The sequence below is a fragment of the Hyperolius riggenbachi genome, chromosome 7 (genome assembly GCF_040937935.1).
Source record: "Hyperolius riggenbachi isolate aHypRig1 chromosome 7, aHypRig1.pri, whole genome shotgun sequence".
Classification (NCBI taxonomy): domain Eukaryota; kingdom Metazoa; phylum Chordata; class Amphibia; order Anura; family Hyperoliidae; genus Hyperolius; species Hyperolius riggenbachi.
Genome location: NC_090652.1, coordinates 111,241,812 through 111,268,230, shown reverse-complemented (window position 1 = coordinate 111,268,230; position 26,419 = coordinate 111,241,812). Strand labels below are relative to the sequence as shown.

General features: G+C 42.6%; 1 protein-coding gene across 1 annotated transcript in view; it reads left to right on the top strand.

Moving 5' to 3' along the window:
- The first annotated feature begins 22,843 nt into the window (after positions 1-22,843).
- UNCX (UNC homeobox) overlaps positions 22,844-26,419 on the top strand; it is a 5,672-nt gene continuing 2,096 nt past the window's right edge. The window contains exons 1-2 of the mRNA XM_068246771.1: positions 22,844-23,102; positions 25,115-25,290. Coding sequence (XP_068102872.1) covers positions 22,844-23,102; positions 25,115-25,290 — 435 coding nt within the window. The remainder of the gene's footprint in view (positions 23,103-25,114; positions 25,291-26,419) is intronic.

Genomic DNA, 26,419 nt, shown 5'->3' with positions numbered 1-26,419 from the left:
GATCAGACAGGGCGATAGGATCAGACAGGGCGATAGGATCAGATAGGGCGATAGGATCAGACAGGATGGTAGGATCAGGAAGGACAGTAGGATCAGGCAGGATGATAGGATCAGACAGGGCGATAGGATCAAGCAGGACGGTAAGATCTGGAGGAACAGTCTGATCAGCCAAGATGGTTGGATCAAGCAAGATAGTAGGATGAATCACTGCTTAAAGGGAGTCTGAAGGGAAAAAAATGAAAAATAAAAAACAGATACTCACCTAAGCGTAGAAAACAATATTGTTCAAGGGAAAAAAATGCCATATAATGAAAGCCTAGTTAGTCTTGAAAAAACGATATATATTTAATTAAGGTGCCATAAGTTGGATAACGTTATTGATGATTAAATAGGGACATAGCTAAAATGTCAAAACTGCTCTGGTCCATAAGGGGGAAACAAGGTCTGGATGCAAAGAGGTTCATTTACAGATTTCGTTGCCTCCAGTCCGGCATGTGTACGGACCTTAAACATAACAGAAATGCACGGATTTGGCTTACAACAATATTGTATTGACATGGAAGTCCCCCATATGAGCATTAACAAGACTGCATCAAACAATGGGCCTTATCCAATTTACTTTTTCCCTGAGTTTTCTCCCAGGAGACCACTTTTAATCTTATCTAAAACTAACTTTTAAGCACTTCTCAATTGGAAAAATACTAAAAAGTCAGTAAAAAGGTAATATGTCAAACTTATTTTGAAGAATGTCTTGTTTGGTGGAAGAAAGATGGTGTGCTTACTCCTGCCCCTCTCAGGGTATTGGGCACCACCAATTAGTTATACAGCACATAAACCCTCAATCACCGGCGGCCATTGTGGTCCACAGGCACTAGTGCAATCTAAAAGGGATGCTCGGGTGTAGCAGAACTCACAGAGAAGCATGTGAGTAGTCAGATCAGGTGATTGATTTGTGAGGCTCTGATTTGCTGCAATCACTTCCTGTTTTAGCACATGATTGTGACCAGCAAATAAGAGCCTTACCAATCTTTCTCCTGATCAAACTGCTCACCTGCTACTCCATAATTTCTGCTACACACAAGCAAAACTACTCCAATCCTTGCTTGCCCTATGTCACGCTTGGTGGTATATTCTCCACGGTCAGCACACAATGCGGATTCTGATGTGAAGGAGGTACACACGCTAGCACAAGGAACCAGGATATCCCCAGTTTAGTGAAGGAGAGGACTGACTCCAACAGGAGATGTGGCGCACAGAGCAGGCGTAGATCCGAACAGCCACAAACAATCCTTTCACTATAGTGGCTCAGCGCAAGGTAGCGCTGAGTGCATAACCCAGAACTCAGAAGATCAGGACAGATAACAGAATGAACGCTTGCTTAACTAGTCACTGCTTAAGTGACAGCAAGCGTCCAAAACACGACAGACTGGAATGAGGCAGCCAATGCGATTGCAGCGGTGGCGTGCCTCACAAGGACAGGACAGAATAGTCGGGAAATAGAGTCAAAGAAGGCAGACATAATACACACAAATATACAATAGGTATGATTTCCTAGCGTATTATGATTACAGCTATCAATGAACTACAAACGACTAACTGACATATGTATATATTGGCGATAAACCGACATATGACATAAGCAAGGAACACTAACTAAGAACTGGAGCAGGACTAGGAAGGATTTGCTACTTCTACGCAGAAGTGAGCGCAATCCACACAAGGTAACAGGAACAGGACTCAGAAGGATTCGCTACTTCTACGCAGAAGTGAGCGTAATCCACACAAGGTAACAGGAACAGGACTCAACTAGCTAAGCACGGGTGATCACGATACGCACAACCTACCAAAACGTGCTGGAAGCTGACTGACTGAACACAGGATATAAACAGTTCGAGTACGTATATATCAGCGACACTGATGTATTAACGTAACACGAATACAAGGAAAATAACAAACACGCTAGTATGCGTATATATTGGCGATTAACCGATATATGATGCAAGCATAGCAAAGTAACAATTACTGATAACAAGAGCAGGACTTAGGACTCACTGACCCCTTTGCAGGAGTCAGTGCAGTCCACACGAGATCTAGGAGTGAAGGGGGCCCAGGCAGAGTAACAGACTGATCTAAAACTATGATAGCCCGAGGAGCCCTGCAGGAAGCAGATCTTTATACTGAGGTCATCCAATGGGAGCAGACATGCAGATTCCCACACAGGTGAATGGTAATTATTCAATCCTGAGCTGGCCAGAACTGCAGAGCCACTGCAGATGGAATCAGCAACTAGTTTGAGTGCAAACCAACCTATGCAAGCAAATGCATGTAATGACATAAAAAACTGCTTGTCTTCAGTAAAACTGCAGCCAGCGTACATGCTGAAGACGTGATAATAACACCATAGCTATCTCTTTAGCAGGCTGACTTAAAGAGAAACCGTAACCAAGAATTGAACTTCATCCCAATCAGTAGCTGATACCCCCTTTCCCATGAGAAAGCTTTACCTTTTCTCAAACGAATAATCAGGAGAGTCTGCATGGCTAATATTGTGGTGAAACCCCTCCCACAGTGTGATGCCAGGAGCATGGTCCTGACAGTTTACTGTCTGTGAACCTCATTGCATTGTGGGAAATAATTGTTTACAGCTGTTTCCAACTACCAAAAAAGCAAGCAGCATCTCTTTCCACTGACATCACCTGCCAGCAGTAAAAATGTCACCATGTGATAAATGTCAGAATGTAAATCAGGGAGAGGAAAAATGTTACAATGGGCAAACACTGACTGCTTTCACAGTGGGACGTTACAGGTGCACGTTAGAGCATCCTGTAACGCACCCCACCGCACAGTAATGAAAAATCAATGGGCTGTTCACAGTGCCCACATTGCGTTACATTGTAACGCTGCACGTTCTGGGAAAGTGCAGCATGCTGTGCGTTATACTGGGCTTTAGCTGCGTTAGACTGCTTGCACATGCTCAGTGACTAGCCACATGGCTAATTAATATTCACTGCACTGTGGTGATGTAACCTGGACTCATAGGGCTTGATTCACAAAGCGGTGCAAAGTGTTTGCACGCCTGTGAAAAGCCCTTTATCACGCCTAAACTCAGTTTAGGCGTGATAAGAAGAAACTCGCGCGATCTCCAGCGCGCAAAGCTTTGCGCGCGTAGCGCACCGCGCTGCGCGCGCAGTGTACCGTGCTTCGCGCGCAGCGTCCATTGAGCCCTATGGGACTTTGCGCGCGCAGCGCGGTGCGCTACGCGCGCAAAACTTTGCGCGCGGGAGCTTCGCGCGAAGAGCAGCACAAATCGGTGATAACTCAGCTTTGCACGGCTTATCACGCCTAAAGTCTTTTAGGCGTGATAACTGAGTTATCACCGCTTTGTGAATCAGGGCCATAGTGTTGTCCGGATCATGAATGAATCATTCATTTGATCCAGATCTTTTTTGTGAGTCAAATCATCCGGATCATCGCAATGAACGATTCGGTTCACAGTGGATGTCTGTCTGGAAGAAACAGGAACATACAGAATGTACAGTGCAGGGAAAGTCTTGTCCTGCTAGTCATTTCACCCCCAGTCTGCTTCCCTAGTAAAATGATTCAAATGATTTGGTTCAAACATCCGGATCTTTTCAATGATCCAATTCGAATCATCCGAATCCTTCAAAAGATCCGGACTTCCCATTACTATCCTGGAGCAGCTGTTCTATCAGTATAGATAGAACAAAAACAGCGCACCAAGAGCCGCATAACGTGGCTCAATCTGACGTCCAACTTCAACACCACCAAGCGTTGCATTAGGGGCACGTTATGCGATCTTAACGTCCCCTAAAACGCAACGTCTTGGTGTGAAAGAGGCCTAAATCATTTATATATAATTAATGTAAAAATGAAGCACTTTTTTTTACATTATTTTCACTGGAGTTCCTCTTTAACCATACTAGTAGCATGAGAAATGAAATGTATAATCTGAACTCAGCTGAGTATACTGCTGGTTCACACTATGAGCACTCTTCTAAGCACCACTGATTTGAAAAGTGCTTGCTAATGTAATGCTATGTGTGATTTATTTTTTTTTAAATCACATTGCTCAAGTGAGAACACACGCATAGCATTACATTAGCAAGTGCTATTCAAATCGCTGTTGCTTAGAAATGTGCTCATAGTGTGAACCAGTGAAAAAGCGTTGCAGATTATAGTGATCTGGTTATACATCAAGCAGAAAGGGAGGTAGAATTGTAGTCCAGAAAGTGTTGTTTATATTAAAGAGACTCTGAAACAAAATGTTCAGCCTTATTTCTTCTATCCTATAAGTTCCTATACCTGTTTTAATGTGGTCTGGATTACTGCAGCCTTTTCTAGTTGCACTGTCTCTGTAATATATCTAATCTTCTTTTCTTTGTCAAGCCTTGTCGAGCCAGAGAGAAATGCACTGCCTCTGCTGTGATAGGGAGAAGTTATGCATGCCCCCTCCACGCCCCCTGCAGGCTCTGTGTGTGTACTTTGTTTATTAGACACAGACAGCTCTCTGCTATCAATTTCAGCTTGTCCGAGAGGGAGGGGGGCTTCTTAAGCTGAGAAACTGAGGATGCCTGACTGGAGTTCACTATGTAATAAAAACTTGTAGTATACTGTAACATGATATATATATATATATATATATATATATATATATATATATATATATATATATATATATAAACATCACTTCCTGGTTAGCGGCCATGTTTTTTGTTTGTAAACACTGCCTAAAACTGGCGATTAAAAGCCAGGATCACTGCAAGGAGCGGCAGAAACCGCAAAGAGGGATCCAGGAGATCACAGTGACTCGATTAGTATGTTTTTTATTGTACAAATCGGACAGTACAGATTCTCTTTAATAGTTACTGACTTCTATCCGGAGGAGATCCCACCTGAGAAGTAAGAAGAGGAAAGGGATGGTTTGTTAATGATTGCCACAATTCAAAGCACATAGGTGATTATTACCACTGCAGTGCCAATAAAGAGCTACTGCAGTGGCTGAAGCAGAGGTGTAACTACAAATCATGCCCCCCCCCCCCCCCCGCAAAATTTTGATTGGGCCCTCCAATGTTCACTCCCTTTCCCTTGCCTACCCCTGGTGACACTCCCAGCCTGGGGCTTATCTTGCAAGGGTCATAAAACAAGCGTATACATCCTAATCTTCACACCCATGTAAACACCTGATCGGAAGAATGGAATCCTTTATCGGGGGAGGGAAGTAGTAATTGGGGCCCCATTAAAGCTCTTGGCCCCCTTGCGGTCACAGTGACTGTTCCCCTGTAGTTACAACCCTGGACTGAAGGTAGGAATGTTTAATTTGGGCTCCTCAGGTCCAGGGGGCCTGGTCTGGTTGCAACCTCTGCATTTCCTATTCCTATACCGCTGAAAACTTTGCATGGTGTACTATGTAGGGATACACAGGGCCCCATCAGGAAGTGAGCAATTCCTTTTGTAGTTACAATGTTAGAAGAAAAGTAATTTGACCCCAACCAGTAGTCTACAGTATAATGAACTTCAATTACAGGTTGCTATTGTTTGTGTCTATATTACAGAGAACCCCAGTTAGAATCAGGCATCGTCTTCCTAGAGGTCAGTACATGGGACACTGATGTTCACATGTAGTCCATGTTGTTCACTTGTGCAGAGGGAACCAGTATTAGAAACGTGTGATTTTACCGGCCATTGGATATGAGGCAGGGTGCAATTAATCAGCTTTGTATGCTATACTGCTCCTTAATACTATTTATAAACGGTCTGACACTGTACTTCACACAAAAAGGCACCATAGTGACAAAACATGTAAATTATTCACCCACTTTTACGTTAATTTCCTAATTTCAGGTTTAGAAACATTTAAAGAGTAACTGTTAGGCATGAAAACCAAATAAAATTCTTTATTTCTATCTGTTGAACATATAAAATGAATGTTGAAAAGGCAATGCCTAATTTCAAAATCAAATTTACTTTTTTATTGCAGCTATTAATCCTCATGTCCCCAGCTCTTCTAGTAAGCAGAATTGAGCCGCAAAAGAGAAGTAGCAGTGCAGGCTGGGGCGGAGGTGGGGAGTTCTACTCTACTTTCCTCCCCTTCTCCACAAACACAGCTAGTTCAGCCTGATAGGCTGTAGTCTGTGTCATTCTCCCGCCTACTCCTCTCATTGGCTGCCTCTCAGTCTGCCACCATCCGCCCCCTCCCCGCACTCCAGCCGACAAGCATGATCTCCGCCGCATTATGTGGGCACCTCCGTATACAAGGGGACCCCCCGGCCCTGATACCATTTCCACAGGGATTCCCTGCATTTAAACTCAACCCTATAGCATCCCCGCACGGCACTGTCCCGCAGCATTGTAGAGCTTTGTGGGGAAGAATATATGCAGCGCACACAGACTCGCCTCAACATGGTTCCAGGCGATGGAGCTGCATTTATTCTTCCCCACTAAGTGCTGTAATGCTGCAGGACAAGCGGGGATGCTGCAGGGTTGAGAGCCAATGCAGGGGGAATCCCTACGGATATAGTAGCAGGGCTGGGGGGATCCTATAGATGCAAATGCTATTGCTGTGGGGAGGAGGGGGAGTAAGGGAGGAAGTGACCTCAGCATTGGCTTCAGCTGGAGGGACTAAAGATGGCCCCTGCCAGCAGACAGAATTGTCTCAATTTACCTTTTTTCTATTTTATAAAATTCACTGAAATCAACACGTGGACAGTGCAATACATCTATTATGTAAGTAGAGCTTGTATTTATCTACTTGTATATGTCTTTTTTTATCTGGCATAGTATGGCTGACAGCTCCTCTTTAATCTATATATTGTTCTATATTGGTATGTAGCCCTCCCGTCTCAGTTATGTTTAGCCTAGGCTGTTTAGCTGTGCGCGATGCTCCTACCACAGAATTCTGGGGGACCAGTTGTTGTTCTTACTGACTTATGCAGGCTCCGGAACACTGAGTATACAAACATTCTGCAGAGATCATCTGACAGCTCTAAAGATGTTGCCACCTGGGGTAAATTTCAGAAAGTAAATCACGGAAAGGAAAGATTTTACAATGGGCAAACACAGACTTAATTATTTGTAAATGAATGTTGTAAAAAAATGACAATGTTATTCATGATATTATTTTGGTTACAGTTCCAGATCCTTTAATAGGTTGAGTATAGTTTATCTAACATTCTGGGTCCCTTTTACACTTGCCTTGCAAACCTGCCTTGTGTCACCCTGTTATACCGCAGGGTAACTCGACAGCAATGCAAGGCAATGGGGCCTATCACACTTACAGCATCACGTTGCAGAAGTGCCCAATCCACCGCCAAGCCAACGCAAACTCAGTAGCACATTACTGTCGGACTTATGTGGCAATGCAATGCAATTCCAATGGGTGATGCAGGAATTTTAAACATGTTGGCGGTGGTGTGGCACAGCAGCGGGAATCCCAGTGATGCACTTCCTGTCCAGCAAGGAGTATACACAGTAACTGGGCAGAGGACTGCGGGGGGTGGCGCTATCCATATGATCCTGTCGGCGCACTCTGCCGCAAGGTCATATGATTGACGATTTGTGTGTTTCGGTGTGATGCAACGGGGTAATGCACAAGCCAGGTGTAAAACTGGCCTCCAACTAAATGTCTGTTCACCGTTTCTTAGACTTTGTTCACGGAACATATAAGAATGAAGAAACTGCCCAGCGATGATCTTACATTATGTGTGTAGGGAACATGGGACCAATAGAAGTCTAAATCCGCAGTGGGGAATATCCCTTCTTAGGATGGATATTGGGTCATGTACAATCCTGCCTTTTCCGAAAGGCTCTTGGAAAAAAAATGGTCCATTTAGTGGACCTGAAAGGAACCGACCCTAACGGAGGTAAATGGATCCCATGTTAATCAATAGGATCAGTTCACATTGCTCCTTCCGGTGACCACAAGTTTTGGTCTGCAGCAATTTTTCTGGATCGATGGATGCGTTGCATTAACCGTGCACCCAAGCCCGCCCCCTCCTGGCTCTGCTTTCCTGCTATGAGCATACATAGAACGAAAGCATAGACTTGGGCTTGAAAAGACATAACAGAAGACTGACTCAACTATAATCCTTCGGGAAAAAGCTAGACTGAATGCTCAGCCGGGGATTCTTATCAGAGCTGATAACAGGCAGATTTAGCAGAGAAGAATGAAACAAAGAGCAGAGTAGGTGTTTACTGTCACATTTCCATTGATATATATGGTAAAATACATGAGGGTACTACGTCTCTGGTTCTCTTTAAGTCTGAGGGGAAGTAGAGCGGAGAGAGAGCGGGAGCACTTCCAGCGCAGCCACCGCAGAGCAGCCGCCGCCGAGTCACATGTGAGAGTGCATCTCTCACATGTGACTCGGCGGCGGTTGCTCTGCGGTGGCTGCGCTGGAAGTGCTCCCGCTCTCTCTCCGTGTCAGAGCGGTCAGCTGTTTGGAGTGAGCATATATCGGCACCTGGACCTGGGGGGGAGAGGGGGTCGGGCAGAGCTAGGCATGCTATGCATGCTCAGCAGTATCTGCTATGCGCCTTTGCGTCCGGAGCTGGGGTAAAAGGATACATAGTAAAAAAATTATATTGATTTTTAACTTCTACAATGCCTTTTTGGCTCATTTAAATAGTAAATAAAAGATTGCAAGAGAGATTTCATTTTCAGTTTTGGGGCTAACAGTTACTCTTTAAATCCAGTTCTGGATGCTTGTCTGGCTTACAGGGGCGAAAAGAGATAATTTGCATATTCAGTAGTGGTGCATTGTGGGTAACCACAAATGCTCACTTATAGCTGGATCATTGCAAATTTCCTTCTGTTTTAAGAAGGCAAATTTCACCATCCGTGCCGTGTGAACCAGTCCCAGGGGTGTAACTACAGGGGAGACCTCAGGTGGGCCCAGATCGATGAGGGGGCCGCGACTGCTACTTCACACCCTCTGCTAAAGGGGCCCATCCTTCAGAACAGGTGTGTTTGTGGCTACACTTGTTATGGGTTTGAAGATGATGATATCCACACTTGTTTTATGACCCTAGTAAGATGGGCCCCGGGCTGCGAGGGTCACCAGGGGTACGCAAAATAAAGGGTGTGAGCATTGTAAGGGCATCATCAAAATGTTGCTGGGGGGCCCCATGATTTGTAGTTATGCCCCTAACAGGGCCTTTCTCTATATGTGAGATGTGGAACCCCAATAGAACGCTGTACTGACCTTCTCAACCCGTGTATGGGCCAAAAAACTGCTCGTTCCTACATTGCTGCCATTCTTAAGGTGACCACACACCATACAATAAATCCAATTATACAACAATTTGATAAAAAGGATTGGTTGTCCCAAACAAATCGAAAAAAAAAAAATCTTTCCCCCCCCCCACCCAATTTTCATAATTGGGGAAAAATGTATTGAACACATGTGTGTGTTGTGTGGTACATTGGTTAGATTTTTTTAAATGTTATGCTGGGAACACACATTTCGTTTTTGCGGCAGAATCGTTCCGATAGATTTCCTCGATAGATAAAATTCCGTCATGTCCGATTCTCTGTTCGATTCTTTTCCGCTCGATGTCTCATAGAAATGAATGGAAAAAAGATAAGAAAAACGTGCTGAAGATAAGAGAATTGTATAGCAAATAGAACGCACAGAGAATCGACCGCAAAAAACATATCGTGTGTTCCCAGCATTACAATCACTCCGAAAAATGTATTGCAATTCTTAAATTGAAAAGATATTTAAAAATTGTATGATGTGTGGCCATCTTTACTGGAAACATAACAGCCAAATAGAGGTATGTACTATCTTTGTTCAGGTGGCCCCACACCATACAATTTTATTTTGACTCAGTTCAAGCATTCTAATCCAATCTTCTGATTGATCAGAAGAAGTTTTGATCAGAACCTTTGAGGTACCACACACGTATTTTCAAGATTGCTTCAATTTTTGGATTAAAGATCGTAAATTTTGAAAAAATTGGTTGGTTAGAAAAATAGCAAGAAAAATGTACCGAATACTGTAGTTATTGTTTCTCCATCACACACCATAGAATTCTTGATAAAATTGGTCTGAATTTTCCAACATGTTCAATCTAAAATAAATAAATAAAATGGGAAAACTTGATCGGATATCTCGATCATAAACAAAAAAAAGCTTTCCATTTTTCAGGATAACCAATCGATTTTATAGAATTGGTGTAAAATTGGATCTTTTAATTGTACTGTATGTTGTGTGGCCACCTTTAGACTATATATAGGGAAGATATATCCATTGAGTTTCTGTATTTTTGTTTTCATGTAAAAGAAACGCCAATCATAGTTACTTAACTGAGAGGGTTGCAGATGTTTCCTTTTAAACAATACCAGTTGCTTGGCAGCCCTGCTGACCTCTTTGGCTGCAATAGGGGCGGAATCACAAACCTTAACCACTTCGCTTCCAGACCTTGTTTTCCCCTTATTGACCAGAGCAGTTTTGACACTTTAGCTGTGTCCCTTTTTAATCAGCAATAACTTCATCTGTACTCGTGCCACTTAAATTATCTATATATCGTTTTTTTCAAGACAAACTAAGCTTTCATTGGGGGTATTTGGTACAAAGTAAAATGTTCCTCTCTATGCATTTTAATGGGGAAAAAGTGGGAACATTTTTAAAAAATGCATTGTTTCTCAATTTTGACCAATTCCTGTTTGGAAATAAAAAGTGCGATTGACATAAAAACTGTGCCGCCAGTTAAAGTTGCCCCAGTATAGATATCCAGATGTGTCCCCAGTATCACCGCCTCCCCCAGTATAGTCAGATGTGTCCCCAATATCAGCCCCCCTAGCATAGCCACATGTGTCCCCTGCGTTTGACAGCCCCAGAATAGATTGACAGACCCCCAGGAATAATGCCCCTCTTTATAGCCATATGTGTCCCCGGATCAGGATTAACCCCATTATGGCCAGATGTACCCCCAGGATTAGTGCTGCCCCCCCATTATAGCCAAATGTGCCCCCAGTATATGATTACTGCCCCCCCCCAGTTGCCCAGATGCACCAAATTAGTAAATTCCCCCCTCCCCTTAGTCAATTAGATGCCCCCCAACAAATATGTAACCCCCTTTTATTTATCCTACCCCCACCCCCCAGGATCGATAGCCAGATCCCCCCCCCCCCATGAGGCAGCCCCCTCCGTGCAGAAATCCTAAAAAAAATCCAACAGCAAGCAGCCTCACTCACCTACCTCATTCCTGCGACTGTCCTGAAGCCCAATCCTCTGTTCTCCGCTCTGCAGTCAGCCGCATATTGCCGGTAACCCGGGTCCCGGCTTGATGACGTCATCAAGCCGGGACCCGGGTTTCTGGCAATATGCGTCTGAATGCAGAGCGGTGATTGGAGGATCAGGCTTCAGGATCGTCGGAGGAACGAGGTAGGTGAGTGAGGCTGCTTGCTGGATGATTTTTTTTACTATTTGTGCGCCGAGGGGGACAGATAAAGGATCGATGAAGTTCACTACTGCAGCGATCATTCATGGGAGGGGGGTGGACTAATTGGCCAAAAGGGAATATGTTCCCTTCCACCAATTAGTATTGCAGCTGACAGTGCCGGAGGGTGCGCTCTGAAGCGCACCCGACCGTGCACAGCAGGGCTGCAGCCAGGTCAGTATATCTACGTCGCTGTGGCTTGGAGGGTGCCACAGCTGACGTAGATATACTGTAGTGGTGGGGAAAGTGGTTAAACAAGCATGCAGCTAATCCAGTCTGACTTCAGCCAGAGCACCTGATCTGCATGCTTGTTGAGGGGCTGTGGCTAAAAGTATTAGAGACACAGGATCAGCAGGAGAATCAGGCAACTGGTATTATTTTAAAAGGAAAAATCCATATCCTTCTCAGTTTAGGTACCCTTTAAAAGTCTGCAGCCCTTTTTATATGCTGTGCATGGAAGTACTATGGTCAAGAAACTGGTACACCTTAGGGTATATAATGTAGAAATGGCAATTTATTGATCCGTATGTGTAAGTTCTATTGACACCGTGCAAAATTCCTCAATCCAGTATACTGTATAAGAAATGTAAATACAGTAGTGCCACTTCAAATATGTGAAAATATGCGAAGGATCAAGTCCATTTTGGGTCACTAGGACCCTTTGTCAAGCAGTATGGAATCGCTCAAGACCAAGAGGTGGCATATTGAACAAAATGTACAAGTTAATAACGAGAATCATTTGACAGATTTAAAGCAAACCTGAAGCGAAAATAAACTTATGAGATAATGAATTGTAAGTGTCTGACACTGTATTGTTTTTTTTCCTGCAGAGGACAGTTTAAAAGTTCGCTAGCCTGCTTTGTAAAATCATTTAGAATGCTGAGTAGTGTGTAAACTGCAAATATTAGAGAATGATGCAATGTTATGAAAAAAAAACAAAAAAAAAACGATATAACTGAAAATAAAAATTTGAGAATATATTCTTTGCTACTAATGTTCGAGTAATTATCCGTACTACACAACCAATTCATTATATCATAATTTTCTTTTTGCTTTAGTGTCTCTTTAAAGTGGTCTGAAAGTCAGCATTTCTACTTTGCTCTAAAAGATTCCTCACAGCTTTAAAGAGGAACTGTAACATGAAAAGATCCCCTGGGGGGTACTAACCTCGGGTGGGGGAAGCCTCCGGATCCTAATGAGGCTTCCCACGCCGTCCTCCATCCGTCAGGGGTCTCGCTGCAGCCCTCCGTGGAGTCCGGGCAGCGGTGACGTCAATATTTACCTTCCTGGCTCCTGCGCAGGCGCTCTGACGGCTGTCGGCTCCGAACTATACGGAAATACCCGATCGCCGTCGGGTCCGCTCTACTGCGCAGGCGCAAGTTTCCTGCGCCTGCGCAGTAGAGCGGACCCGAATGAGATCGGGTATTTCCGTGTAGTTCGGAATGGAAAGCCGCCACAGCGCCCCCGCTGGAGCCAGCAAAGGTAAATATTGAAATGACAGTCGGCACAGTCGCCGGCTGTTCGGAGGGCTGCGGCGAGACCCCCGTGGGACAGAGGACGGCGTGGGAAGCCTCATTAGGATCCGGAGGCTTCCCCCACCCGAGGTGAGTACCCCCCAGGGGATCTTTTGAATGTTACAGAGTCTCTTTAAAGCTACTATCCCAGATTTTTTTTAGCAGAACCTCACTGAAATGGTTAAACAAAGCACTTTGTCCCGCTATTCAGCTTCAACTCCGCATCCAAACTGGAGATAACAGTGTGTTTGTTTACATTCCAATGTTGATACATGTGTGTGTAACTACACTTTGGAAACGTGTGATTTGTAGACAGACAATATTACTTATGCACAAAAGCATATATGATAACTGTATGAATAATAAAAAGAAAAACACATTTTTATTGAATGTTATGTCAGAGTTTCAGACTACTTTAAGTGTACCAGTGGTACTGCCTTCTATAAGGAAGTTTGAAATACCTCTCTTGATGTAATGTATAGAAGAAACACAACCATACAATATTTTCTATATGGCCTGACTTCTTATAGGACTGAGGTCACTAAGCAGAAGTCTGCCCTGCCCTTCTCATGTACGATGTAGGGGTCAGGTAACAACACTATATGTTCCATATAATCTGTGTGTTCAAGGGACATTGAATTTCAGAGACATTTACTGCCCTTCTTATGCTAGGTACACACGATGCAATTTTCTGCCAGATCGATTATTTCCAACATGTGAATCTGACTTATGATCGATTTTTCAAACAATTTTTCCTTCCTCTTCTACGAAGAATTGTTTGAAAAATCGATCGGAAATCAGATTGAACATGTTGGAAATAATTGATCTGGCAGTAAATCTACCAGAAAATTTCATTGTGGGTACCTAGCATTAGATTGCATATGGTGGTCATGTAACTGTACTACCCTACATAGAACATGTATCCATTGGGCTTGTTTATTGGTTTGCTCTTTTTAGCTGTGTGCAGGGACAACATAAGATAATAATAATATTAATCAAGTCACATAAAAGATAATGGCCTCAATTCACTAAGCTTATCTGCTGTCTTTAATAACTCTTCTAGAGTTGTTACCATGGTGATAAGGCATGTAGTATTCAGGAAACATTTTACCTCAGGCAAACCTAAAGTTAACTCTTCTGTCTTTAAGTTAACTCTTCAATCCTTAAAATAACTCCAGAGTTAAAGACAGGCTGTTTATTAACTGCAGGTGAAAATAACTACAGAGGAGGTAAATTAACTACAGAGGAGGTAAATTAACTACAGAGGAGGTAACTTAAGGAATGAAGAGATAAGATAACTCTCTCTTATGTGGAGGTAAATTTTCTCTTGCCTTATTATCTCCAGCATGATCTTAGTGAATTGAGGCCAATATCTTTTATGTGACTTGATTGTATATAGAAGACACAAGTCTCCATTTAGAAGTCTGAACTCATGTTTTTCAAAGTAGGAATCTTGTACCTACACTGTTTTCTCCATATGCTTCATATGGATATAGGAGACATGCCGTAGAACCCAGGTTAGGGTCTTCACTGGCCTTCTTAGCCTTAAGGGGCCCATACACTGCTCAATTTTAGCCATCTAATGACGGCCGATTCAACCGTTTTGATCGAATCGGCTAGAAATCGATTCAGCAAAAAGCATGATCGATCAGCAGATTAGCCGATCGATGGCCCATAGGGTTGCATTGGATCGAATGGTGCAACACTGCATTTCAATCGAATTTCAATAGATTTCATTCTGAAATCTATATTGAAATTCGATTCCTACTGTGTGGCAAACATCAGATACATTCCTGTCAGATTCGACCTGATAGGCATAAGACAGAAATCTATCTGATGGTCGAATCTGCTGCAAATGTTTAAGTGTATGGCCACCTTTAGGCATATAGGAAATATGGCCATGGCCCTTGCTTTACTCCTCATGTTCTATACAGGACAAAATAGTAGCAGTAGAGTATTGTACCTTATTATGCTGTAACTTCTTGTGTATACAGGACAATGGGCTGCACCTGGAAATATGTACTGTTTTTCTTGGGTGGTGGTTCTATAACCATGCCTCTATTGCCATGTGACTTGATTGTATATATAGTAGGTAAGAATTCCGCTGCAGCGATCTCAGGATATAAGTCCAATTTTTATTGAGGCAATTGTGGACAAACAGCAAAGCTGAGCTGAGCTGTGACTAAGGAGCCATAAGTTTGCTCTGATACGCGTGAGCTGTATTGCTGTTTGTCCACAATTGCCTCAATAAAATTGGACTTTTATCCTGAGATCGGTGCAGCGGAATTCTTATCTACTGCACTTTCCTGGCTCTTTGGTGTTCTGCTCACAGTAGGTGCAGTGGTTGCAGCGACCTGTTTCTTGGATTGTTTAATTGTATATAGGTGGAGCCATAGATCCCCAGTTAGACATCTTCATATTCTGAATGCTCATATAACTACACATCCCTTTCCATAGGGCTTGTATGTGTGACACAGGACCATGGCTGGAAGTGTGAAAGGGTTCACATAAGCTGTGCATAAGCCACATAACCCAACTGAGGTTTTAGTATGTGTTGTGTGTATGTAGGGGACACAGAACCTCAGCTAGAGGTCCTCTCTCCACTGCCCTTCCTAGACAGTATATAGTGTTAGAGGTCTGTCTTCTGTCCAGGAAGGGCAGTGGAGAGAAGACCTCTAGCTGGGGTTCTGTGTAGGACACGCCCAATGTATTAGCTAGCTGCCTGTTAGTTGTCCCCTTCTAAGCATCTCTAGCACCCCCCATAGGCTGTTCATAGAGATCTGTATAACCATACTTCTTTTTCCATTTGATTTAACTGAATATTGGAAACAGAGGAAGCAGTTAGAAGTCTGTATTGCCATTCTCAAAGGCCTGAAACACACCAGAGGAGTTTTTCTGAGCGTTTTGAGTTTTTAAATCTGCTGCTAAGGTTATCCTATGTGTCTGTGCACACTGGAGCGATGAGGTTTTGTAAAAAACCCCATAGCATTACATTGGGAAGAGGTTTTGAAACCTCTAAAAGCTCTTCCCAATGTAATGCTATGGGGTTTTTTACAAAACCTCATTGCTCCAGTGTGCATAGACACATAGGATAACATTGGCAGCAGATTTAAAAACTCAAAACGCTCAGAAAAACTCCTCTGGTGTGTTTCAGGCCAAACTGTGCATAAGGGCTGGTGCACACCAGAGCGGTTCTGAAGCGTTTTTTAAAACGCTTGCAGGGGGAAAACCGCTTGGCTAATGTATTTCAATGGGCTGGTGCACACCACAGCGGGTCGTTTGTTCCACAAACGCAAACTCGGCTGCTGCAGCATTTTTTAGATTTAGGAGGCATTTCTGCCTCAGTGTTAAAATATAGGAAAGTGGAAGACAGCTCTGAAAAAACGCTAGAGCAGAGCGGTTTTCCAGGCGTTTTTTTGTTACAGTAGGGCCTAGTGCACACCAAAAACCGCTAGCAGATCCGCAAAATGCTAGCAGATTTTGAAACGCTTTTTCAGCGTTTCAGCTAGCGTTTTGCGGTTTTGTGTGGCGGTTTTGGTATAGTAGATTTCATGTATTGTTACAGTAAAGCTGTTACTGAACAGCTACTGTAACAAAAAACGCCTGGAAACCCGCTCTGAAGTGCCGTTTTTCAGAGCGGTTTGCGGTTTTCCTATACTTAACATTGAGGCAGAAACGCATCCGCAATCCAAAATCTGCAGCAGCCCGGGAGTATGCGTTTCTGCAAAACGCCTCCCGCTCTGGTGTGCACCAGCCCATTGAAATACATTACCCTAGCGGATCCGCACCCGCAAGCAGATCGCAAACAGCAGCGGAAACGCTCCGGTGTGCACTAGGCCTAGCTGTTTAGTAACAGTAACAATATATGAAATCTGCTACACAAAAACGCTACAAAAAACTCTTGGCATGTGTTGAAAACATGCCTAGAATTGCTCTGAAATCTGCTTCAAAAACCTCTAGCATTTTGCAGATCTGCTAGAGGTTTTTGGTGTGCTGTGGGCCTAAGATCACATTACCACACTGCTGGATATTATGAGTGTAGTTCAGATCTCTACATGGGTTTGTGCCCCCATGTACATTCAGCATGGGCTATGAGTATACATACCTCCCAACTTTTTCAGATGAGAAAGAGGGACATTTAAGCGATGCCCCTGCCACACCCCTGATCACGCCCCATCACACCCCTAGTCACGCATACCATAAAGAGTTCATAAAAAATATGTTGTTTTATAATTCAAACCACACTGGTACTTTCTATTCTGGCTCATTTGCCTACATATTAACATTTTAAAATTAATAATATATCAATTTAAAGGATTGGAATAAAGTTTAGAGTCAATCAAACACATTTTTTAGCAGAGAAATATATATATTTACATAGAAAGAGGGAGGGACAAATGAGAAGGAAGGAAGGACAGAGGGACAGGGCTCCCAAAGAGCATAGAGGGGATCTGGAACCCCAATGACAGGTCTGCACTGCCCTTCCTGGACTGTGTAATGGCCCAATACTCACGGGCTACATTTGTGGCCTGTCACTAGCACACGGGAGCGTGTGCACGACAGGCCGGCAACAGCGCGTCGCCAGGTCCCTCCGCATACACACAGCGGAGGGACCTGGCAACTGATGCGAAGGAAGCTGTCACTGATGTTCCTACCCCCGCCGGAAGCTCAGGGTATTCCCTGCTGGTTGCTGTCGCTAGTCCGCATACCCACGCGGACTAGCGACAGTTGCGGCAGAGTTGCGGTGCCAACTGTCGCCAGGCGATTGACCGCACCAATGGCCTGGCGACAACAGCGACGAGCGACGGTTCGGGGTGCGCGCCCGTGTTACGCCTCATACTCACGGGCGACCTGTCGCCACAACATGCGTACGCCGCGTGTTGCGGCGACAATTGTAGCCCGTGAGTATGGGCCATTAGGGTCACATATCCACACCATAGCTCACTGTATAGTATTCAGTATGGGCTATGAGTATAGAGGGGATGTAGAACCCCAAATGACAGATCTGCACTGCCCTTCCTGGACTGTGTTAGGGTCACATATCCACACCATAGCTCACTTTATAGTATTCAGTATGGGCTATGAGTATAGAGGGGATGTAGAACCCCAATGACAGGTCTGCACTGCCCTTCCTGGACTGTGTAAGGGTCACATATCAACATCATAGCTTACTGTATAGTATTCAGTATGGGCTATGATGAGTATAGAGGATATGTAGAACCCCAAATGACAGGTCTGCACTGCCCTTCCTGGACTGTGTTACATATCCACACCAAAGCTTCCTGTATATGTCGTCTATAGTGGACGCAACACCCCAGTCAGAGCTCACAGCTCAGACAGCCCTCCCCAGCAGCGCTGTGTCCGGGACAAGGATGGAATCATAGAAGTCAGACTTTCAGGACTGCTAAAAGCCAGGCAGAGGACTCTCTGCGAGCAAGATAAAACAAGCAGATTGCGATAAAAGCAGGAACAAGCCGCCTAGCAGCCTTCCCGAATCCGAGCCTTGTACGTCTTATTATCAAGTTAATTAAAGGCAGCATCTGACAATGTCACTCGGCTGCAGAAAAAGGGATTTAAATGCAGTGTCTCTCAGGACTTGATGTCAAGGGCTGCTTTTCATTGAGCTGCTGCGAGTCTGTTTGCTTGAAACAGCACTCAGGATTCAAGGGGGTGCATTTAAAGAGAGAGAGAAGAAGAAGAAGGAGAAGAAAAAAAACCCAATTGACAAGGAGGCAATTATTAAATTTTGATGTTCAAAAAATAACAATAAAAGGGAGAATGAAACGACGTGGCTGACTTGTGTTTAGATTGAAAGGCACAGAAAGAGATACCAGCAGCCTGTGGCTGCATCAAAGGCTCCTTCTCCTTTAAAGACAAGGCTCTCCAAAAACATTTAAGAGATCTTATATGAAAGCTGCTTGGTACATTCAAACAGAGTCAATTTAAAAAAAAGAAAAAAAATGTACACATTGAAATGCAGAAAGGCAGTTGCTATGTGGACTCGAGGTCAAGTGAGGGACGGATTATATGCTTCTTCATAATAATATTAATTAAACAATTTGCATGCTAATAAGGTAACAATTATCGAGGCTTCTGTTGAAAGATTCAGGTTATTACAACACGCCAATCTGGGTGCAAGGGGTCAGGGAGTGAGAGGCGAGAGAAATTTCAACTCAAATTAACATTCTGTCAGCTCGAGAAAATGGGATAAATAAAGTCGAATTAATTTCTTTATAATAAAGAGAGAGGGAGAGAGATGGAGAGAGAGAGAAAAAACTCTCCTTTTCTTCTTTTTTTTCCCTCTAAGGCTTGATTACCATTCTGTATTCAGCCACACGTTCCTTCTTGCATTCCTCTCCTGAAAAGTCCAACAGAAAATGAGGCATTTATTGCCACAGGCAAAATGTGGTCCAAAGGACACAGTTTACATTTAGTATTTATTGAGAAAGAAATTAAATTATGTTGAAAAGTGAGGCCCTTGGCCCCTTGACCTGAAAATTAATACAACAGCGTTTCCTTAGTTCTGGTTTTACAATAAACTCCCACTTCTTCTATAGCCTAAGCTCAATGCCCAGGCAGTAGCGTCCCTGTGTAAGTCCATAGCCTAAAATAACCCCCCTTCTGCACAATGGCCAGTGTGTGCTAATGGTGGAAGAGGTGCCACACCAGCTTGCTTGGTCTTGAGGTACACACGTGGAATATATATATATATATATATATATATATATATATATATATATATATATATATATATATATATATATATATATATATATATATATATATATATATATATATATTCATTGTTCATATACCGTTATAGTCTCATACAACTAATGACATTTTAACTGCTTTAAAGGTAGATGGTGAAGTCTGATTAGCTGATGTAGTTTATTTGGCTTTTTGCCATTAATTATGGCCCTTTATGTTACATTTCAACACCCAACACACCCATACTTATACACATGCATATACACACATACATAAACACACACTTACACATACACACATGAATATACACACATACATATACAAACACTTAAACACACACAAATACTTAAACACACACATACATATGAACACATACAAGCAGACTTACACACACACAAATACATATACACACATACATTTACATACACAAACACACTTACACCCACACAAATACATAAACACACACATACATATTCACACACAAACACACACAGACACACATATAGAAACACACTTACACACACACACACACACTTACACACACACACAGGCTAAAAACTTACACACACAAATACATATACACTTACATACATGCATCTGCCTGTCTTTATTGAATTCTGTATTACTTCACATAGATCATTTTTGTTTGTGTTTTTATACCTTTTTCTCACTTTTTTACCCTGGTGTGTTAACCTATATAGGATATTTTCTGTGTCACAAGTATACACTTGAATATAGGTGTGTCACAGCCAGCCTAATGTGATGACACCCGCACACAAACAGTTTTGCTCTATTTTATTACTGAGATCTAAGAAAAACAGGGTCCCAAAATAGGAGTAAAATGCAATCTAAGCCTCTTTCCAGTATATTATGGAGAGCTGGGAAAGTTCTGATATATTATTTATTATCTATATTATCCCTGAGCAGCGCTATCTGCCTATCCTCTTCTGGGTCATCTATTTTCTGGTTATCTGGTGATAAGAGGAAATCTCCCGGAATATCTGTGCCTAGCAATAAACCCATCTCCCTGGATACACAAAACAGTGGGGTACATTTTAGGCTGAGCCTAAGAGGGAGGCTGCAGACCTCCTTATCCTCTTCCCTCTGTAATTGAAATATTTACACTTCTGTGACTCTTTTCATGTCTTAAAGTGAAATATAAGAAAGATAGGATTTTAAGCTTACTCTTCATCCCTCTTTTTTTTTTTTTGGTTATCTTCTGAAAAAAATAAAAATAAAAATAATCATTTATTTTCTCAACCTCTGACAAATACGGTTTATTAATGGCCCGATGCACATTACATAAATCACAATTCATTAAATGAGCAGCAATTGAGAAGTATAAAAGATGAGAAATCACTGGATATTGAGATGTAGCTGTGGCACCCATTAATCTCAAGAACAACTATGGTACCTTTCCCACAGCTCAGTCAACACATCACATTAGCCCTGACATACAGTATATATATATATATATATATATATATATATATATATATATATATATATATATATATATATATATATATATATATATATATATATATATATATATATATGTATATATATATATTAATTGAAGAAGCCAATCAGAATAGCTGCGGCCTGGCTGGTTGCTGGTAGCAACTGCCACAATATTCAGTACACATGTAATGGTGCATCAGACCTATTAGTTAGCCTGCTGATGAATATGGACTATAGAGCCTACAGCATAGCCCTCTCTCGTTGGGGGTTTGGGTGTCTAAGAAGATGAAGAACTTTTGCCAGACCAGTTGTGTAGCACTCAGTGATGCTGCTTTCTGGGGTTGGTGCCAACCAGGCAAAGCTTATAGGGGCATTTACACGGGACATTTGCTAAGAAAGTTGAAAGTGCCTGACTGACAGTCATGCATCCAGTTCATTGTTCATTTGTTTTATTAAGAGAAATATCAATCTAAAATCAACAACTTCACTCTTTTATGACACATGGATAAGGTGACCGTTTCTTGGGATGGGTGTCCGTTCAAAGTCAACAAACAACTCCTGTGTATGTCTATGGGAATAGGGTAAAAAACACACAAAAGAACCCGTTCATCACTGCCAGCTAGCCTAATAGTTGCATTTTAAAAACAATAAACACCATTACACAAGAACGTGTTGAGATTTTAAGACTATCAGCGTAAAGTATGGTTATCAGCTTCAAAAGTACCAGCATAGCATTCTTTGTGGCGTTCCATCAATTAATTTTAGAAAATATTTTGTCATCCATACGTTCAGAAATAGGTAAAAGTCAGAATTAAAGTCCCCCCTCCCTTCCCATAGTGGAACCCCCTTGCCCCCCCCCCCCTGTCCCTCCCTTATAAGGGTTAAACATATGTTCCACCAGTGGTAACCAGTAGATAAGACCTCTGTGTAACTATAATGTCGGAGATCTTTAAATACTGTATTGAGAGTAGCTGAGGAAAAAAAAAACTTCAGCATTGGCTTTGAGTAGATGAGAAGCCTTGTAGTTTTAAATTCAATGTGACAGCTTTGGAAAGCAGGGATGATGAATACGCCTATTATTAGATCAGTCTATTTGCCGCTCAATGTCTCACTGTAATTGGAGCAACATCACTTTAAAGGTTCAGAGAGTAGAAGCATTTCTGGTGAAAAATCCCTACAACAAGCCTGCAAATGTTTAAAGTGAAATCTATTAGTGCTCAGGAGAGAGGGAGGAGGAGAGGAGGAGGGAGGGAGGGAGGATAGGCTCTCCCTAGCCTGGGTGTGTAGTATTTAGCTGGGTATCAATCAGATGCATTAAGTTCTTCTCTATCCCTTCCTCTCCTGGCATCCCCCTCCCCCTTGTTGTGATGTAGTTCTTATCTCAGCCCCCCTTGTCTTGTTGTGACAGCCCTGATATTGTTTATTGAGGTGGATGTCAGGTATAATTAGCAATCGATATGGAAAATGGTTCCTGCAAGCCACGTCTCTGACGTCACGGCCGATTAAGGTTTCTTATTGGTCCCAAATTCCCCAAGCCTGAGCTAATTATTGGAAGCTTGATGTTGATAAAGTAAAGCTCATCCTGGGTTTGTAGCATGTCCCCTCCTCACTGGTCACCGCCACTGCATGCTTACTAAGGTCCCAGCAGCAGCAGCAGCAGCCCTTCAGCTGTGGCACCTCTATCCAGGGAGATGATGGACAGTAGGATCCTAGACCATCCTCATGCCCAGTTTGGAGGCTCCATGAGTGGGATGGTGGGCTTCCCCTACCCTCTGGGCCACCACCATGTGTACGAGCTAGCCAGCCACCAGCTGCAGTCCGCAACCGCCATGCCCTTCTCTATAGACGGATTACTGAACGGCTCCTGCACTGCCTCTGTGGTCAACCCCACTCCTCTGATGCCCTCTGGATGTGGCATGAACGGAGACAATCAGCAATACAAGCTCTCAGGTGAGTGCGGTGTGCGTGATGCCTGTGCTGGGCTCCAGGTGAGCTCTGGAGGGTGGTGGATGCTCCATGTCTATCTCATGCTCATAACGCTACGGTCTAGCCTGTCCACCTCTGCTGCTATCTATAGAGGAGGCTCTGGTGGTGGACCAGGAGGACCAGATGTGCAGCTCACAATAATAATACAATGCTCGTATCAGTAAGTGCCTCTATAAGCTAAGGCTTCCCTGGGCACGAGCTGCAGAAGATGTGCTGCTTATCTGTTCTGTGCACATGTATGTTTGTAACTCTAGTTTATAGCTTTTTAATATACTACACCATGGTACCTCAAATACACATTAGAAATGCCCTGGGTACCATACACGCTTTACATAGTGCAATGCTTGCAAGTGTACTTTACACAAGTGACATAAAGACCTTCCATAAGTGATCTATAATATAAAATAATAATAATGTTCATAGATATATTGGATTATATTTGATTATGTAACCTTACTCTAAATTAATCTTGCATAAATGATACATCTGAAATATCTAGATATTTACCTAAACTATATATTCACTCAAACATACCTATTTGTATGTCCTTATCCATATAACACTATTATTATTATTATTATTATTATTATTATTGCTGTAATAATTTGATGTTCGAGGGAGAACTATAGCAACTATAGCAGACATTATTATACAAAGACCTACATAATACACTTTACATGGGAGATCTAGAACTAGAATATAAAATGAATCGCAGATCGCAGTACCTATATATACAAGGGTGCCCTGGTAGAGAGTTCAATGCTATAATAAAATAATAAACATAATAACACTATCAATTTAACTCATATTAAGGGGATCTCTAATATGTCTTAATTCACATCTCTGATATTTCTTAATCCACCTATTTAATTCCATGGGAGTGACTTATGGTGTGAAGTTGACATATAACATAAGATATAGAAAAATCATTTACAAGTAGAGTTATTCTGAGTTGTAGAATATAAAATATAAAAACTTTAGATAACACCACATGATCAAAACACTGCAGGCACAGACATCTATAGAGGTTACTGAAAACAAGCCTTTATCAAGTATCAACTATCCATTCACACCCCACTTCCAGAACCCCCCAAACAAATGGGAGCCAGCGTTGTTATGACGTTTTATGGGGTGTTCGGCATCACAAAACGCCCCGCACACGTGCACAGCGCTGAGGAACCGCTATGTGTCAGAAAACCAAACAATTCGCCTGTACCAAACACCAGCAACGCAAATACTGGGGAGCTGTGATACTTCTGGGGACAGCAAAAACTGCATCATGCCTACAGACACATATATGCATTAACTCTGTTTATTTCCTTTTTCCTACTATTATTCACCTCCCATCACGTTAACTTACAAGTTACAACTCACAACAAGTGCACCATAACACAACACAACACAACAAAATCATTTAATTAAGTACAGCTGAAACTTAAACTAGTTTATAAAACACAGTGGAAATTGTTGACAAATGCAGCTATAAACAAAAGCTTGTAATAGACATCACAAAGCAGATGTAAAATAAATTCATGTTGAGTATTTTTTTGTTTCCTTTAGATTTTTGTTTTGATTTGCAGATACTGTTTCTGCACTTGTTTGTGTATTGTATTGTGTACTTGCTGTATAGTATGTACATAAACAATGCTGAGGGGATGCTTCCTTGTGTATACACTGTGAGCTCCCCACTATTGGTGAGGTCCTGTGAGGTGACAGACAGGCAGGAGCTGCATACACAGGACTGTATCTAACGTGGGTGTTTTTTTTTCCAAGCGTGGGAACCCAATCTAGACCAGGACGGGAAGGCGTTGTGACCGCAGGGGGTGATTTTTTTTTCTCCTCCTGTTTTCAAAAATTTGCTTCCCAAATCTGGAGATGGGCCATAAAATGGCTTTGATCAGAGACACATGCGACTTTTAATGGGCTTATTTCGCGATGGAGATACTGTTGGCTGACGGGGTTGTTGTACTTTGCAGATTCTGGTGACCCAGACAAGGAAAGCCCAGGGTGCAAGAGGAGAAGAACCAGGACCAACTTCACCGGCTGGCAGCTCGAGGAGCTGGAGAAAGCCTTCAACGAGAGCCACTACCCAGACGTCTTCATGCGGGAAGCCTTGGCCCTACGGCTGGACCTTGTGGAGTCCAGGGTTCAGGTAAATCCCTGCCACCTCCGCGAAAATTCGCACCCTCCTCTAAATAATCCCAGATCTGTCGCTTTAATTGCGTTTTAATTAGGCGCATTTTGCTTGCAGTGGCATCTCTATTTGCATATCCATATCCCCTTTGTGTAATGTGCTTCAAATGAAGCCAGCGATATCATCTACAATGTCGTACAGATGTCTCGCGTGTGAATTATTACATCTAATGAATTATGTATACATCTGCATGTTTATGGAAAACAAGGGGGCTTCGGGATCGGGAGGATTCTAGCGAGCAATTCGCAGCACAGAACTTAGGGCCGGGCATAATTATGGGAGGACAAAGTTATAAACACGGGAATAAAATAAAAAAAAAAATCACAAAAAAAGTTCTTCATAGTGGACTATTTGTTTTCTAGGCCCCGTCTTAAGAATTAAGGTTACCACCCCAGAACTATATATATATATATATATATATATATATATATATATATATATATATATATATATATATATATATATTCAATCTTATTTATCTTCCTCACCATGTGGATTTAGCCACAATGGCATTGTAATTGTAAGTGCGGACGTGTAGATGTGTGTTATTTCATTACCTCTTGTTATCAATGGAGTTGAAGTGGCCTCAAAATTATATATATAGTATAACGGTTTCAGTGCTGGGACCTCCTGGGTTTGAGCCTACAGGAGGTGAAGGAACAGAGAGGAGAAACAGGAGGCCAGGATGTAATTAAGGCTCTGGAGGTGTGGAGTTTATTATAAAGAAGTGCACTGCTCTGTATTATTATAGCATTAGCTTTGTTTCAAGGGGTATTTACAAAATGCGCTCTCTCCCCCCCTCATGACCTCTTCTGGTTTCCAACCCTTTCATCCAATTTGTTCTGAGATTGTTAAGTGAAGCCGAGACCTCACTTTCCCCGTAATTCCATAATGAGTGATTCTCAATGGCTGTACCGCCTGGAATTAGCACAAAGGAAAGCAGAGCAGGATGGGGGGGAAGGCAGGCTGCGCCAAATAAACATTGGAAGGGGGGGAATACAGGGGGGTTACACAGTTCCCTACTTCCACAATCACTCCGCTTGTGAGGGGGTTCTTTTAATTTCTCATCCAATTATTATTTAAAAAA